General features: G+C 50.4%; 1 protein-coding gene across 24 annotated transcripts in view; it reads left to right on the plus strand.

The window, feature by feature from the left end:
- Positions 1 to 16041, plus strand: part of SSPO (SCO-spondin) — a 99517-nt gene that overhangs the window by 9148 nt on the left and 74328 nt on the right. For 18 of the 24 annotated variants that reach the window (XR_003567216.1, XR_003567217.1, XM_027841076.1 and 15 more), the window contains 24 exons: positions 187 to 431; positions 916 to 1018; positions 1702 to 1860; positions 2006 to 2085; positions 2581 to 2733; positions 3465 to 3627; positions 4021 to 4261; positions 4888 to 5032; positions 5254 to 5371; positions 5598 to 5773; positions 6507 to 6737; positions 6872 to 7037; positions 7283 to 7517; positions 10999 to 11188; positions 11345 to 11439; positions 12113 to 12369; positions 12628 to 12762; positions 13647 to 13849; positions 14023 to 14150; positions 14249 to 14358; positions 14638 to 14787; positions 15050 to 15143; positions 15255 to 15424; positions 15731 to 15964. Coding sequence is in view for 22 of the 24 variants with exons in the window: in XM_027841076.1 (XP_027696877.1) it covers positions 187 to 431; positions 916 to 1018; positions 1702 to 1860; positions 2006 to 2085; positions 2581 to 2733; positions 3465 to 3627; positions 4021 to 4261; positions 4888 to 5032; positions 5254 to 5371; positions 5598 to 5773; positions 6507 to 6737; positions 6872 to 7037; positions 7283 to 7517; positions 10999 to 11188; positions 11345 to 11439; positions 12113 to 12369; positions 12628 to 12762; positions 13647 to 13849; positions 14023 to 14150; positions 14249 to 14358; positions 14638 to 14787; positions 15050 to 15143; positions 15255 to 15424; positions 15731 to 15964 (3981 nt within the window). In the remaining 2 variants the exon portion in view is untranslated. Of the gene's footprint in view, positions 1 to 186; positions 432 to 915; positions 1019 to 1701; positions 1861 to 2005; positions 2086 to 2580; positions 2734 to 3464; positions 3628 to 4020; positions 4262 to 4887; positions 5033 to 5253; positions 5372 to 5597; positions 5774 to 6506; positions 6738 to 6871; positions 7038 to 7282; positions 7518 to 10998; positions 11189 to 11344; positions 11440 to 12112; positions 12370 to 12627; positions 12763 to 13646; positions 13850 to 14022; positions 14151 to 14248; positions 14359 to 14637; positions 14788 to 15049; positions 15144 to 15254; positions 15425 to 15730; positions 15965 to 16041 lie in introns of those variants that run through there. The other 6 variants (XM_027841081.1, XM_027841085.1, XM_027841086.1 and 3 more) reach the window with 6 other exon arrangements.

A 16041-nucleotide genomic window follows, 5' to 3' on the forward strand; every position in this document is an offset into this window, starting at 1 on the left:
CATCTCAAGGGTGCCAAGCCTTCCATTGTCCCTCTACCTCTGCTCTCTTCCCTATAGAATGCACAGTCACATTTTCTACCCTCCTGCCCCACGAGGTAACCTAGGCTTAAGCACTCTGCTCACCTACCCCAGGCCCTTGCTCTGGGCCCTCCCATCCCTCTGCTCAAGATAGATGATTTTCTCCAGGCAATCATCTGTCCCCAGCCCTCTTACAGCCCTTGCCTGGGGCAGTGGGCCATCTTCGGAGCCAGCGCCAGGGCCTCTCAGCCACCTGTGTGACTTGGTCAGGCTTCCACTACAGGACTTTTGACAGGCGTCACTACCACTTCCTGGGCCGATGCACTTACCTACTTGCGAGTGATATTGACGCCACCTGGGCTGTTTACTTCATTCCTGGCAGGCACTGCCTTTGGCCTGATGACTGCCAGCCGGTGAGGAGCTGGGAGTGGGGTCAAGGCTAGAAAGAGGCAAAACTAGGGGTGGGACAGGACACAGTTGGAAGAGATGCTTGTCAACCACTGTCATCATTCTACTGAGATTGCTCTCTCATCTCTCAATTATTAAAGCCAATGACTTTTCTCTCCCGGTCTCATCTTCTTTGGGAACAGCTAGGTAGCACAGTGGATAGAGCGCCAGGCCTAGAGTCAGGAAGACCTGAGTTCAAATCCAGACTCTTATTATTTGTGTGACCTTGGTCAAGTCACTTAACTTCTGTCTGTCTCAATTTCCTCATCTGTAAAATGGGAATAAAAATAACACCTACCTCCCAGGTTATTGTGAGGAACAGATGAGATAATATTTGTAAAGTTCTTAACACGGTGCCTGGTACATAGTAAGCCCTACATAAATGCTATTATTATTATTATTAAATGTTGAATGAATTATTTTCCACTCTCTCTCTCCTCTTATTCCAAGACTGTTCAGGTTCTGATGGGACAGGATGAGGTGCTGATCCAGGGCTCCAACGTTTCAGTGAATGGAGCACCAGTGCTGGAGGGGCGGCCCCTACTGCAGGGTGGTGAGTGCTGTCCCTGAGGGAAAACTAGGATGTAACTCTTTAGTGAGGAGCCCTCATCTGTGTATCTAAGGGATGGACATCTTCTGGGGAATTGAGGGGTCCCAAAGATTAAAGGATGGGGAAGCCTGGGCCTAAGGTGCTCCCTCTCACCCTTTCCCCAACCATAGTTGAAAGACCATTGTGCTGGGAGTGAGGGGACTTGGCTTTTGCTATGGCCTCACTGTGTGGCCCGGGATGAATTAGCTCACTCTTTGGACCTCAGGTCCCTCTGCTGTTAAATGGAGAGAATAATGTCTACCCTGCTTATGTCAGAGGGATAGTGTGAAGAGACAATGGGATAGCAGATGGGGAAGTATTGTAAAGAGTCATAGAATGTTAGAAATGGAAAGGGCCTCAATATCTAACGTCCCCATTTACCAGATGAGGGAACTGAAGTCTGCAGAGTTAAAATGACTTGACCAGTATCTCCTAGTTAATGGCAATACTTTTTTCACCATAACTAGGCTACCAATAAAAGTATCAGAAATTAGAGATATGTTCTCTATTATCTACAGATACAAGAGAAACAAATGCTTTCTCTCCTATCACTCCTTCCTCCTAAATTGGTCCTTGCAAAACTAGGAATGGAGACAAGGAGGGAGATAGAGTTAACCCCTCCTCTCCCTTTATCTCCCTTTGTCCAGGGCTGAGCTTGCAGTGGCCAGGGGACTGGCTGGTGCTGTCTGGTGGTTTGGGTGTGGTGGTGAGGATGGACAGGGCTGGTTCTGTCTCACTCGCTGTTGACCATGAACTCCAGGGGCAGACTAGGGGTCTCTGTGGGCCCTATAATGGTCGACCTGAGGGTAAGGGGTTCAGGGATAGAATGAGTGTGTGTGTCGGGGGCGGGGGAGGAGGGGGGAAGAGGAGTGTTGGATTAGAAAGAGAACTTGGAGTGGAGAGATGCAGGTAAAGCTTGAGGCTGAGGATTCCCTCCTCAAACTCCCACAGATGATTTTCTGGAGCCTGAAGGGGGGCAGGCTGTATTAGCTGCCACTTTTGGCAATTCCTGGAAGTCCCCTGAGTCAGAGGTGAGAGGTTTTATCCTTGATCCCAGACCCTCTCCCCTCTACCACCCCCCCACCCCAGGCCATCAGCCTAACTCTTGGGATACCATTGGCCCCATTTTCTCCAGAATTCTCTTCCCCCTTCTCTTGCTCCCTGGAACCCTGACCCAATCTTCTATCCCTCAATCTCACTGTGGCACCAGTAGCGGGTTTTGGTTCCTGGCATTGTATCTAACAGGGTGCTCCAGGAATGAGCTCTGCACCAGTCAGGCCTACACTACATGGAGTTGACTAACAAAGAGTGGCTGGGCCCATTTGCTGCAGACTGTCCGCTCCCTGCTTCCCTTAAAGTGTCTCCTCCCCAGTCGTATCCTTTCTATTTTGTCTTCTCCTCATATTTAGAAAAGTTCTGGGTTGGTGGAGTGGGATGCTCGGGAGAGAGATTGGCTTTCCTAGACCTCATTCAAAAGTGGCCGCCATCCCTCCACCGTGCTCTACCAACCTCACTTTCTTTCCCAGCCTGGGTGCCTGGATGCAGTGGAAACGGCTCAAGGCTGCACGGACTCCACCGAAGACACAGAGGCAGGCGTGGATGCCGGTGTGCTGCGGGCTGAAGCTCAAGACATCTGTCACCAGCTGCTGGATGGTGTCTTCAGGGAGTGTCACGTCCAGGTGTAGGGGCTTGGGGCGGGAGCAGCAGGCAGGGTTTGGAGGTTAATAAGAGAACCGTCATGATCATCATTATCGTTATCACGATCATCCTTCCCCCTTTTGGTGAGGAAAGAGAGGCTCAGAGAGCTTAAGATTTGCCTAGGGTCACACAGTTAGTAAGGGTCTTGAACCAAGTCTTCTGGACTCCAAGCCCTGCCCTACACTCCACCATCTCCCTTCCCTGGGAGCTGTGCTAGCTGCCCCCAGACTCAGCTTGTTGGGTAGGATCCTTACACCTCTACTTTCTTCTACCCAAGAACCATCTCTCCCTTGGGGGGGGGTTCCCCTAATTGTGAGGCAAGAATTTCCCTTTAATGTGAAGCAATCGATGGAATGATCTCCTCGAGGGCAGGCACTGTTCATTTCTGCGTGGCGTGCGGCACTTACTTGTGCAATTCAATGGAAAACAATCAAACCAAAACCAGGAGAGGAACCCTGGGCTAGAAGGAAGAGCGCTGACTTCTTAGTTCTGGCTTTGCTTCTTCTTATGTGATCTTGGGAATATCGTACCTCTAGGCTGGAGGCTTGGGCTGGACATTTTTTTCAGGGCTCTTTCAGCCCTGAAAATACATGATTCTGTGAAGCAGAGACTGTTGCGGGGGCAGTAGAGGACTGAAAGGACATGGCTGAGGGCCCCAAGAGAGCAAGGGACACCATCACAGGCTGCAGGCTTATGGCTCCTCCTCTTGTAGGTTCCCCCCAGTGGGTTCCATGAAGCTTGCCTCTTTGCCTACTGCGCGGCAGGTGGTGGGCTGGCAGGGAGGCAGGAGGCAGTATGTGCTACATTTGCCAGCTATGCCCGTGACTGTGCCCAGCACGATGTCTTCATCCCTTGGCGGAAGCCTGGCTTCTGTGGTATAGTTTCTACTCTTTTCCTTCACCACCGACCCTCTGCCCTTCCCCATCCCTTACAGCACTAGGCCATACACATGGGCATTGGACTACATGTGGGAGCTTTGGCAGGCCTCCTCTGGGCCTTGTTCCACAGACAGACATTGTCGTTACTAGACCACAGACGACCTACGCCATGAATATCTTTATGGTGGGGTGGTCATCAGTTCAAAAGGCAGACCCAGATGGGACATCTCCACTGTTCCCATCTGGGCATCAGCGTGCCCATTCTAGGCATGTTTCAGCTTCCACACTTCCCACTGTTGTCTCTGGCCCTGAGATTGTGCCTGGTGTGGGGAGGGAGAAGAGTGCTATCTCTTGCACCACCTTGCATCACATCTTAAATGGCTTTTCCAGAGCGCCTTTGCCCAGGAGGACAGCTGTACTCAGATTGTGTGTCATCCTGCCCACCCAGCTGTGGGGCAGTGGGCGAGCATGAGGAGGGGCAGTGTCGAGAGGGCTGCGTGAGTGGCTGTGAATGCCCACCAGGACTTTACAGGGATGACGACCTCTGTGTCCCTGCCACTCACTGCCCCTGCTACCACCACCGCCAGCGCTATTCCCCAGGCAGCACAGTGTACCAGCTATGCAATCCATGGTGAGGCCCTGGGCACTCTCTCCTCCCTGCCCAGTGTACAGGCGAGGGGCACTGACCAATCTTTTGATCTCTTTCTTTGGACTTCTGACTTCTTATGGTTCCACACAAATTGACTTTTCCATCCTTGGACACTTCGCTTGATGCCAGTCCCCTTGTCCTCCAGATCGCCCATCCCCTCACATTCATGCTTTGGAGTGCTTTCAGAGTGACCTCTGAGTGACCATGGAGATCCTTAGTTTGCCCAGAGTGACATAGAAACAAAAAGAACTTTAATGGGGTAGCCATAATAATAGTTAAATTTGGATAACACTTTAAGGTTTGCAAAGCACATTAAATAGATGATATCATTTGAGCTTTACAATAACCCTCTGAGGTAGGTGCTATTATTATCCCCATTTTACAGATGAGAAAACTGAGGCCGAGAGAGGTTAAGGGACTTGTCCAGGGTCAGACAGCTAGGAAATATCTGAGACAGATTTTGAACTTGAGTCTTTCTGACTCTAGGTCCAGTGCTCTATCTGCTAAGATGAAGGAAGGGAGGTATAGAAAGGGATTCACCCTAACTCTACTCCTACCTTCTCCTGGGATATGATTGTTGTTCTAACCTTCTCCTTCCCCCATCTCAGTGTGTGCCTGGAAGGCCACTGGCATTGTTCCCAGAAGCCATGCCCAGCTGAATGTGCAGTGGGTGGGGATGGGCACTACGTCACTTTCGATGGGCGAAGTTTCTTCTTCCAGGGTATTGGGGGCTGCCGGTACAACCTGGTACAGGTGGGTATCAGAGGGGAACTGAAAGGGAAAGAAATTCCTGGGAGAGGGTGATGGTTTGATAAATGTTGTCTAGAAGTGGTCCTTGCCCACCCAACTGTGGTGAAGTGTTTATCATGAGGGGTGGGTTGCCAGTCTGGGTTGGGTAGGTGGGCACAGACTCTGACCTGAGGAGGAAACAGAGAGACCCATGGATCTACTCTTCACTCTTTCTCCTGTCCTAGGATTATTTGAAGGGGCAGCTGCTGATGGTATTGGAACATGGGGTCTGTGAGTCCGGGAGCTGTCTCCGTGCCATCTCGGTCACTCTGGGTGAAGTTTATGTTCAGCTCCGGGACTCAGGTGCCCCTAGCTCTGACATCCTATCTTCATATCTCCAGGCTACTTCCTTTACCTCCTGCCTCACCTAGCCCTACAACTCCTTCTTTTCCAGTCTCAAGGTCACTCAAACACTCAGGATACTCCCTCCTTTACTCTCCTGTCCCCCAGCATGCCACACACACACTCCCATTCCCATTCTCTGTGTCACAGGGAGCCTCCCCCCCAACAATACTCTCTTTGTCCACAGGAGCAGTGCTGGTAGGCAGGCAAGAGGTGGCATTGCCTTGGGCTGGGCCTGGGGGTCTCCACGTCCATCATGCCTCCTCTACCTTCCTACTGCTTCGTGGGCCTGGTGTCTGGCTCCTCTGGGGTGTGCGTGAACCTGCCGCATACATTACCTTGGAACCCTTCTATGCCCACCGGGTATGTCTGGGTGAGGGCACCAAGGCCCTGGGGAGACAGTAGGCTCCCATAGGGTAGATACCACATTTTAGGAGGGGCTTTGACAAACAGGAATGGGTATGGAGGTGAGTGATCAGGACAATGAGGTCCTGGAGACTGACGCATAAAGAGAGAACTGGGGATATTTAGCCTGGATAAGATAGGACTTAGGGATGAGAGACTTAGAGATGAAAATGCCATTCAAGGTCATCTCTTCCAACTTCCTGATTTTATAACTGAGGAAGATACCGAGAGATGAGCTGACTTGTCCAAAGTGGCACAGTATTAAGTGGCAGAGTCAGAATTTGAGTCCAGATCCTTCGATTTCCAATCCAGCACTTCTTCCAAAGTGAAGAGAATCCAAACTATTCTGATTGGCCCACTGGGGGAGAACTAGGAATAATGAATGGGTGGGAGGTGAGAAGAAGCAGATTTTAGCTTGTTGTAAGGAGAACCTCCCTAACAGTCAGAACTGACCTGAGGTACCATGGGTTGCTTCAGGAGGTTTCCCATCGAGGAAGGTGTTTAAATGGAAGTGGTCCCTTTTGAGGTGGGTTGTAGAGGGGTTTTTGGTTCAGTTATGAGTTAGGTGAGAGGGCTTCTGATCTCTCTCCCAATTCTGAAATGCCATGTTCTGAGTGTGAGGGATTCTGGGGAAGGGGAGGAGGGATGAAACGGTTCACGCTGACTCATTTCTTCCTACTGGTGGTCCCAGGTAAGGGGTATGTGTGGAACCTTCACTTGGAACCAGCAGGATGACTTCCTGACCCCCGCTGGAGATGTGGAATCCAACGTAGCTGCCTTTGCCGGCAAGTTCCAGCTGAGTGGGGAGGGTGCCTGCCGTTTGGGGGATACTGTTATCCCACTTAACCCCTGCAGCACCCATGCTCAGCGCCGGCCCTATGCAGAAGCCTCCTGTGCCATTCTGCAAGGCCCAGCTTTCCAGGTACCCCAGACGCCAAGACACTATACTATGGAGATGGTCATCAGCATGAGGGGATGTGCTGGTTGGGATGGTGGGAAGGAGTCTTGTGGAGGAGCTGATTTAGCACCTCGTGCCTTTCCCCCTCACACCCTCAGCAATGCCACAGGCTAGTGGAACAAGAGCCTTATCAGTTACGGTGCCTGTCAGCGGTGTGTGGCTGTGCCCTGGGTCATGATTGCCTGTGTCCTGTGCTGTCTGCCTATGCCCGCCACTGTGCTCGGGAGGGTGTGCTCAGCCCCTGGAGGAACCAGACTCTGTGTCGTGAGTTCTACATCTGCCTACCTACCTGTTTCCCTGCTTTTGCCTTTCCCATTTCTCCTCAATGGAGAACTAATCCTACTCATTAGTCTGCACAAGGCAGTCATCCTTCCCCAGAGTGACCTTTGTCCTTCATCTCCCTAGAATCTCCCCATATGGAGAACAGGGAAATTGGTGGTGTTTGAAGGCTGTCAAGGAGGCCTACTTCTGTGATCCTACTCCTGACTTGTGCCCATATCCATCCTCAGCTGTCATGTGTCCAGCTGGTCAAGAATACCAGGAATGTGCCCCAGTGTGCGGCCAGAGATGTGGAGAGCTGGAGACCTGTGGGGAATTAGTGGGCTGCGTGGCTGGTTGTAACTGTCCCTATGGTCTGCTGTGGGATCATGAGAGCCAATGTGTGCCCCCCAGCCTGTGTCCTTGCCAGCTGGGAGGCCAGTCTCACCCTCCAGGCAGCATCACTTTGCAGGGATGCAGTCGCTGGTGAGGACTGGATGCTGAGGACCAAGGGGAAGGCTGGGGATGAGGGGAGGCTTTGTGTGAGGGGTTCAGAACAAGAGAGGCGTTCAGGATGGGCTACAGAGGACAGAGGAGCCCAGTTAGTCACAAAACTATTTGCAAATGGTGCCAGATTTGTGGCATCAAAATTTAAGGCAGCTGGTAAGAAATCCAGACACCTAGATCACCATGGGGAAGACCCCAAAGGTATGGCCTCATGGGTTCCTTAGTTTAGATTGTGGTGGCTGGAGAATGTCCGGGGAATTGGGGTTATTTGGAAGACAGCATGATGTAGTACAAGGACCAAGGGACTCAGAGCCAGCTGCTTGGCCACTTAATGAACTGTGTCACCTTAGGCAAATAGGGATGATTATAATGACTCTTTTACTACACACAGGACTGTTGTTAGGATCAAATAAGAAAACATTTGTAAAGTACTTAGTCAACCTTAATGTATTTTATATATGTGTGTGTGTGTGTGTGTGTGTGTGTGTGTATAGTGTATGTATATGTATATAAGTGTATATATGTATATATACACATATATATACATACATGCATACACACACATATATATCTCTCCATCTATCGAGCTAGGTGGAATGTGGATAGAAGCAGACTTGCCTGTGACTCCAGCCTCAGACACATACTAGCTGTGTAACCCAGGACAAGTCACTTAACTGCTTTCTGCCTCAGTTTCCTTATCTCTAAATTGGAGATAATAATAGCACTTACTTCCCAGGGTTGTTGTGAGCACCTAATGAGATAATATTTGTAAAGCACTTTGCAAGCCTTAAAGCACTATATAAACTCCAACTGTTGTTGTTGCTGTTGTTGGGGCAGAGGCTTTGATGAAATATTGTACTCGTCCTCTGGGTTGACCTAGCCTGGCCCAAGTCCAGAGCTTTGAGGATTCTTAACCCCGCTCCCCCCTCACCCCATTCAAACCAACATCCTCTGTCAGGTCTGGGGCTCAGTTATCGTTGGTCCTGGGAAGGGTGGTGGCAATCTACTGTCCTGTGGTTAACAAACTCTTTTCTCTTCATCAAAATCTGGAGCCTAAACCTTCCTAAGGCAAAAGCTCCCTTCCCTTGCAACCATTTCCTGCTCCCTTCTCCCCATTTGCTTCAGTGAGCCCTAGCATGTTCCTGTCCCCATGTGCCTTTTCCTTCCATTTGACCTCTGGATACCCTGTTCTGTTGCTTACAAATTGTCCTAGTATTAGATCTCTTCTGGCACTACCTCCATCTTCCATATAATATATATATACATATGTATTATATACATATGTACACACATATACATATGTGCATATATAGAATTCATTCATTTATCTATTCATCCATCCATCCATTTATTTATTTGTTCTGCCAACCAAATAAGCTAGGTGGCACAGTGGATAGAGTGCTAGGCCCAGAGTCAGGAAGGTCTGAATTCAAATCCTGCCTTAGACACTTACTAGTTGTATGACCCTGGGCAGATCACTTAAACTCAGTCTCAGTTTCCTCATTTGTAAAATGGGGATAATAATAGCATCTACCCGCTGGGGTTGTTGTGAGTATCAAATGAAGTGATGATTGTAAAGTGCTTAGCACAGTGCCAGGCACATAGCAGGTGCTATATAAATGTTAACTATTATTATTATTGTTATTCAATTAACAAGCATTTGTTTTCTTTCCTTCCCACCTACCTCCCATTTAAAAGAAAAAAAGAAAAACCAAATCCTTGCAAGGAAAATGCCTAGTTAAGCAAAACAAATTCCCACATTGACCATACACCCAAAATATGTTTCATTGTGCACCCTGAGTCCTGTCAGGAGGCAGTGTCATCGTCAGTCCTCTGGAGCTGTAATTGCTCTGTGCATTGGTCAGAATTCTTAAGTCTTTTAAAGTTGTTTGTCTTTACATTATTGTATCAATTGTACTTCTGGTTCTGCTCACTTCACTCTGCATTCATCCGCACAAGTGTTCCCAGGTTTCACTGAAAACCTTCCCTTTCATCATTTCTTACCACACAATAATAGTTCATTACATTCATGTACTGTAATTTGTGCAGCCATTCCCAATTGATGGACACCCCTTTTGTTTCCAGTTCTTTTGTACCACAAAAAGAGCTGCTATAAATATTTTTATATATGTGGGTCCTTTTCCTCTTTCTTTGATCTCTTTGGGGTATCATCTTTCTATCATGGAAACCTGATTCATGTCAGAAGATACTAGAACCTTGGATATCCATTGTCTCAATACCAGATGCATCTTCTTTCAAGTTCCGCTCCTGACACTTCCCTCTCATCTCACACACACACACACACACACACACACAATTACACACATACACATACACACTCACTCACTCACACACACACACACTCACAATCATACACACACACACACACACACACACACACACACACACACACGCACTGGCCAGAAGGAGGGAGAGGCATACTTCCTGCTCCCCATCAGCCCTTTCAGACCCTCCCTCTGCTGCTAGCACAACCCCTCCTCCTTTGAGATTCATTCTATCCAGATACAACATGGCACCTGGATCCTAATGACAACTTCTAGGTAATTTTCTCTCCCTTTTTTGAGGTGCCCGGTACCTGGCTCACAGTCCTGTTCTAGATTCCAACCCCTGTCCTTATACACTTAGGGGCTTTATTATTCAGGTGAATGTCCTTCCCCTGCCTCCTCAGCTGCCATGCGTTCGCACCAGCTCAGCCCCATACAGGACTGGTCATACCTTTGATCTCATCATCATCCACAGGCATTCTCAACTGAAGCTCAGGGAAGAGACAGATGGGCTGGATATATCGATCTGGGAGTCATCTGCATGGAGATGATAATTAGACCCTTGGGAGCTGATGGAATTGCCAAGCTAGTAGAAATGTTAGCTATTATGGAAGAGAGGGGGGACAAGGGAACAAGTATTTATTAAGTTCATATTATGTGTTGGTACTGTGCTAAGCACTTTACAAATATCATTTCATTTGATCCTCACAACAACCCTGGGAGGTAAGTGGTGTTATTATTCCTGTTTTACAGTTGAGGAAACTGAGAAAGATGAAGGTTAAGTGACTTGCCCAGAGTCATAAAGCTAGGAAGTGTCTGAGGTTGGATTTGAACTCAGGTCTTCCTGACTCTAGGCCTAGCACTCTATCCATGGCATCACCTAGCTAGGGTGCCATTTAATAAATGAATGAATGAATGCATGGTACCTCTGAATGTTAGATTGAGATGTGGGGTATCCTATGTCTTTTCAGTCATGTTTGAGGAGGGGCTGAGTCCTGGGGTCCCCAAGGCCAAGGCTGGGTTCTGGATTCCTGGGTCTCCTTTATCAGTGTCAGAGATTTGGGTTCCTGTGTGATTAGGATTGGGAGATGCTTGGGTTTTCTGGCCCAGGGACAAAGGGTGGGAGTTGGCACAGAATAGATTTAGTGAATTTGACTCTCATTCCCTGCCGGCAGTGTGTGCCAGGACAGAGGCATCTGGAACTGCACAGCTCAGGATTGTGCCCCAGGAGTGGCATTCTGCCCTGGAGGGCGCATATACTCCCCAGGCTCTTGCCTCCTCACCTGTGACAGTCTCAGTGCCAATGACTCCTGTCCCATGGACACTTCTGATGGCTGCATTTGCCCTCTGGGCACTGTGCTGCTGGTGAGTAGGAGAGAGTTCAGACAGAGGGAGGGCACTCTGGGGGTCAGGTCTGGTGTGCATCCAGGACATCAGCCTTGATATTTGCCCCCTGGCTCCCAGGGCCAATAAGAAGGGCTGACTGGTAGGTGCTCTTTGATTTGCTCTTTTCTTGCCTAGGGCGAACACTGTGTGCCCCCTGAACTGTGCCCCTGCAGACACAGCGGGCAGCTGTACCCACCCAACTCGACCATCCAGGAGGACTGCAATACTTGGTAAGGCCTCCGTGATCTAGTGACCTCAGCCCCCATCACCTGACAACTCGGCATCTTACCTGGCCTATGAATGGGGTTGGTTGACTCTGTCTGGCCTGGGCAGTCAGTCAGTCAATAAACATTTATTAAGTGCCCACTGTATACCAGACACTGTGCTAATTGCTGGGTGTCAAAACAAAGGTGAAATATAGTCTCTGTTCTTATTAGATTGTAAGCTCCTCAAGGGCAGGGACTGTCTTTTGCCTCTTTTTGTATCCCCATTGTTTAGCACAGTGCCTGGCACATAGTAGTTGCTTAATAAATGTTTATTGATGAATTGATTTCTCTTGAGGATCTCGATTTAAAGGGGAGATAACATACAAATGACTATGTACAAGGGTGGGTGCAAGGCAGTCTCAAGGACTACCTAAGGTAGTGCCGAGGTAGTGCCGAGGACGTGCTGGGGACTCTCTGAATCTCAGTCAGGTCAGGGAGCATTCTGACTAGCCTCCTTGTCCTTGGCATGCCTCAGTTTCTTACCTGACGTGTTCTGACAGAACCGACTTAGTGCTAGTGTTCCTAAGCCGATATCGTAACTGCCCGTGACTTTGACCCTATGCCCTTAAGGCTAGTGACCCTTGGCTCTCCGACCCCACCCTGTCCCACTGATCCCTTCTGCCTTTCCCCAATTCAGTGTGTGCCAGGGCCGACAGTGGCGGTGCACAGGTCACCAATGCAGTGGACGGTGCCAAGCTTCAGGCGCCCCTCACTACGTGACATTTGATGGCCTGGCATTCACCTTTCCTGGGACCTGCGAGTATCTGCTGGTGCGGGAGGTGGATGGGAGCTTTGCCATCTCTGCCCAGAACCTACCCTGTGGGACCAGTGGCCTTACCTGCACCAAGGCCCTGACCGTTCGTCTGGGGAACACCATTGTGCACATGCTCAGAGGTGCCTGGGGTCAGGGAATCGGGGGGAGCTCATGGGAGGGCAAACACTTCCTGAGGAGAGGGGAATGGCAGCAGAGGGGGGACGGTATCAGGGAGTGGAGCTGACGATCTAGACTCCTCCCTACCCTAACATGGCTTATGTTTGGGCCTTGATTGCCTCATCCATACCTTCCCTTGTTTGGGAAGGGGGAGACCAGAGGCCCCAAAGATGATCTAGGACAGCCCCCACAATATTTTCCTGATGTCCCTAACCATACAGGTCGGGCAGTGACGGTGAATGGAGTGAGTGTGCGCCCTCCCAAGATCTACACAGGACCCGGGCTGAGCCTGAGACAAGTTGGTCTCTCCTTGTTGCTCACTGCTCGCCTTGGCCTCTCCTTGCTCTGGGATGGAGGTCAGGCCCCAACTCTTGACCTCTGACCTTAACCTCCACTTGACCCTCAGTTCTCGGTCTCTGAGCTCCCATCCTCATTTATGTTGGCCTCACCTCACTCTGGGATATAACGAGTACTTGAGCCTTATATCACCTTCTAGGTTTAGGCTGACATTGAGACTAAGGCTAGGATCTTGACCTCTGACTCCTGGCACTATCCATCTTTCTTTTTTCTTTTCTTTTCTTTTTTTTTTGGTGAGGCAATTGGGGTTAAGTGACTTGCCCAGAGTCACACAGCTAATGAGTGTCATGTGTCTGAGGTCAGATTTGAGCTCAGGTCCTCCTGAATCCAGGGCTGGTGCTCTATCCACTGCGCCACCTCGCTGCCCTGCTATCCATCTTTCCCTGTAGTTTTCTAGCCAGTATGACTTCTGGGTGCAGCTAGAATCCTAAGCCGTTTCTTCCTGCTAAATCAATCTTGAGGAACCTCTGTTCCCCTCGCCCCTTTACAAAAGTCCTGTTTTTAGTCATGAAGACATTCCCTTGCCTCTGGACCTCCTTTCCAAGGGGAAATCCAGAACTTTCTGCGATGAAGTATCCCAACCTACCTCCATTAAAAAACCCAACAGTAATCCTTAGTGGTACCTTGCCCTTTCGATTTTACTGATGCCATGAAGATCACAACTACTATAATTTAGTTGATGTCTTACTGATTCGCTTAAGGCTCAGAGACTTGCCTGTAGTCTCACGGGGGTCCCCCTTGTCAAAGGTGAGACTTGAATCTCGTTCTTGACTTCAGGTCCCAAACCTTACAATGACCACCTCACCATTTCTATGCTGCCTCTGGTAAAGACTACGGACTGCTCATTTCTAAAGTCTCCCTGCTTTGCCTCTTCCCCTGCCAGGCACACGGGTTATGGTACAGTTGGTCCCCCAGTTCCGGGGCCGTGTGGCAGGGCTGTGTGGGGACTTTGATGGTGATGCCTCCAATGACCTTCGGAGCCGTCAAGGTGTCCTGGAGCCGACAGCTGAACTGGCTGCCCACTCCTGGCGTCTCAGCCTCCTCTGCCCCGAGCCAAGCCTGGAGGACATGCCTCATCCCTGCACTGTAAGGGGGAAATGGATATAATCCTGTACTATCTATGGGATGGGGGAGGGGGTTGAGAGAGGAAAAGGAGAAGGTCAGGAAGGCCTGAGGCCATGGGGGGGAAATCTAGGCATCATAGAAGGGGAACTGTGTATGAGGGGACACAGCCGCACCCACTCTCTTCTTCCTTGCAGGTGAATGCCCACAGGGTGGGCTGGGCCCGGGCCCGGTGTGGGGTGCTGCTGCAGCCACTCTTTGCCCCTTGCCATGTGGAGGTACCCCCCCAGCAGCACTACAAGTGGTGTGTGTATGATGCCTGTGGGTAAGGAAGGGCTGAAATTTGGGGCAGGAAGGTCAGGTGAGGGTTGTCTATGTATTTGGTGGGCTGGGGATCAGGTGCTGAGACCATCTCTCTGGCAGCTGTGACTCAGGAGGCGACTGTGAGTGTCTCTGTTCAGCTATTGCTACCTACGCAGAGGAGTGTGCCCGTCATGGGCACCACATGCATTGGCGCAGCCAGGACCTCTGTCGTGAGTGCCTTTCCTCTTTCATGCCTGTCATCTCTTACTCCCTTACCCTCCTGGGGATGCTTCTTTCACCCAGGGCAGCGAGAACCACTCAGAATGACACTGGAATTGTTTAAGAATCTCTACTACTTACTCCCAGCATTCCCAAGTGTCAATGCCTGTGGTGCCCAGATTGCCCAGTGCCTGCATGTCCTGAGGCCCATTGTTTCTAGTTTAACTAGTACTCATAGGTTCTCATGACCCTGGGCTACTCTTACCTGATTCTGTCTCTGATCTACACAGCTATACAGTGTGAGGGGGGTCAGGTCTATGAAGCCTGTGGCCCTGTCTGCCCCGCCACCTGCCAGAACCCTGGTCCTGATCCTGCATGGCATTGTCAAGCTGTGCCCTGTGTGGAGGGATGCTTCTGTCCTGAGGGCACTCTGCTTCATGGTATGTAGGACATGGGGCATAGGGCAGAAGAGATGGGCACTTCCGGTAGGAAGGGAGGAGGATACTCAAAGCATGGGGTGGGGGGCGGCTCTGAGCATGGGCAGCCTTAGTGTTAGGAGTGGGAATGGGCAGGAATGACTCTAGGCAGCTGTTTATTAGATGCTTGACCTGGGTAGGGGCACACCATTCCCTTGACTAGGAGATCTGGAACCTTGAGAGGGTTCCTTCCCTATCCCATTTCTGCATACTGCTCTTCCCTCAGGCGGGGTCTGTTTGGAGCCAGCTGCCTGTCCCTGTGAGTGGAGAGGCAGCTTCTTCCCATGGGGAACCACGCTGCAGAGGGACTGTGGGAACTGGTGAGTGTATGAGGGTGTGTGTGAAGTGGAGGCAGGGCAGAAATTGAGTCTTTGTGCCCATATGGAATTTCTGTACTTCTCTCCCACCACTGACCTCACTTATTTCCTTAGCACATGCCAAGCAGGAGAGTGGAACTGCGGGGAAGCAGGTTCCCAGTGTGGGGAGATGGTGCTGGAGTGTGCAGAGGGTGAAGTCCCATGCCAAGAGAATGGGTACTGTGTGCCCCAGGAGTGGCTCTGTGACAACCAGGACGACTGTGGAGATGGCTCTGATGAGAAGGGTAATTCTGGGTCTGTGTCTACACGTGCGTAAGTCCTGGTGAATGTCTCTGTGTGTGTATGCTTGGCCTGAGATACTCCCAGAATGCAGATCCCATCTCACTCCAGTGTTCCCACTCCCAAGGGCTGTGAGTTTTGGAAAGTTAGCCTCAAGGTTCGTGTATGTATGTGTGTTTGGGGAGGAGGGGGAGGTGTTGTTTCATTAGGAGTATAAAAGGGCTAAGGTCTTTCTTGGATGAGGGTTGGACAACCCCTGTCTTGGGAGCAGGGGGCCTGATATTGAGATCTCAGTGCCCCTCTGTGTGTAGGCTGTGCCCCTTCGGGCTGTGGAGAGGGGCAGTTCTCCTGTGGTGAAGGCCATTGTCTGCCCTTGTCACTGCACTGTGATGGACGAGATGACTGTGGAGATGGGGCAGATGAGCGTGGCTGCCCGTGCCCTGTGGGTTCCCTGCCCTGTGTTGATGGGCAATGCCTGCCCTTGGCCCAACTTTGTGATGGGCATCCTGACTGCCCAGATGGTGCTGATGAGGAGTCCTGCCTGGGTAAGTTCCATTTTTCCAGCCCTTGGGCTCCATTTCACTGGGTACACCCTACTTGCTACCCTAAGTACCAATCCATT

Source organism: Vombatus ursinus, unplaced genomic scaffold (assembly GCF_900497805.2).
Source record: "Vombatus ursinus unplaced genomic scaffold, bare-nosed wombat genome assembly UNPS02014852.1, whole genome shotgun sequence".
Classification (NCBI taxonomy): Eukaryota; Metazoa; Chordata; class Mammalia; order Diprotodontia; family Vombatidae; genus Vombatus; species Vombatus ursinus.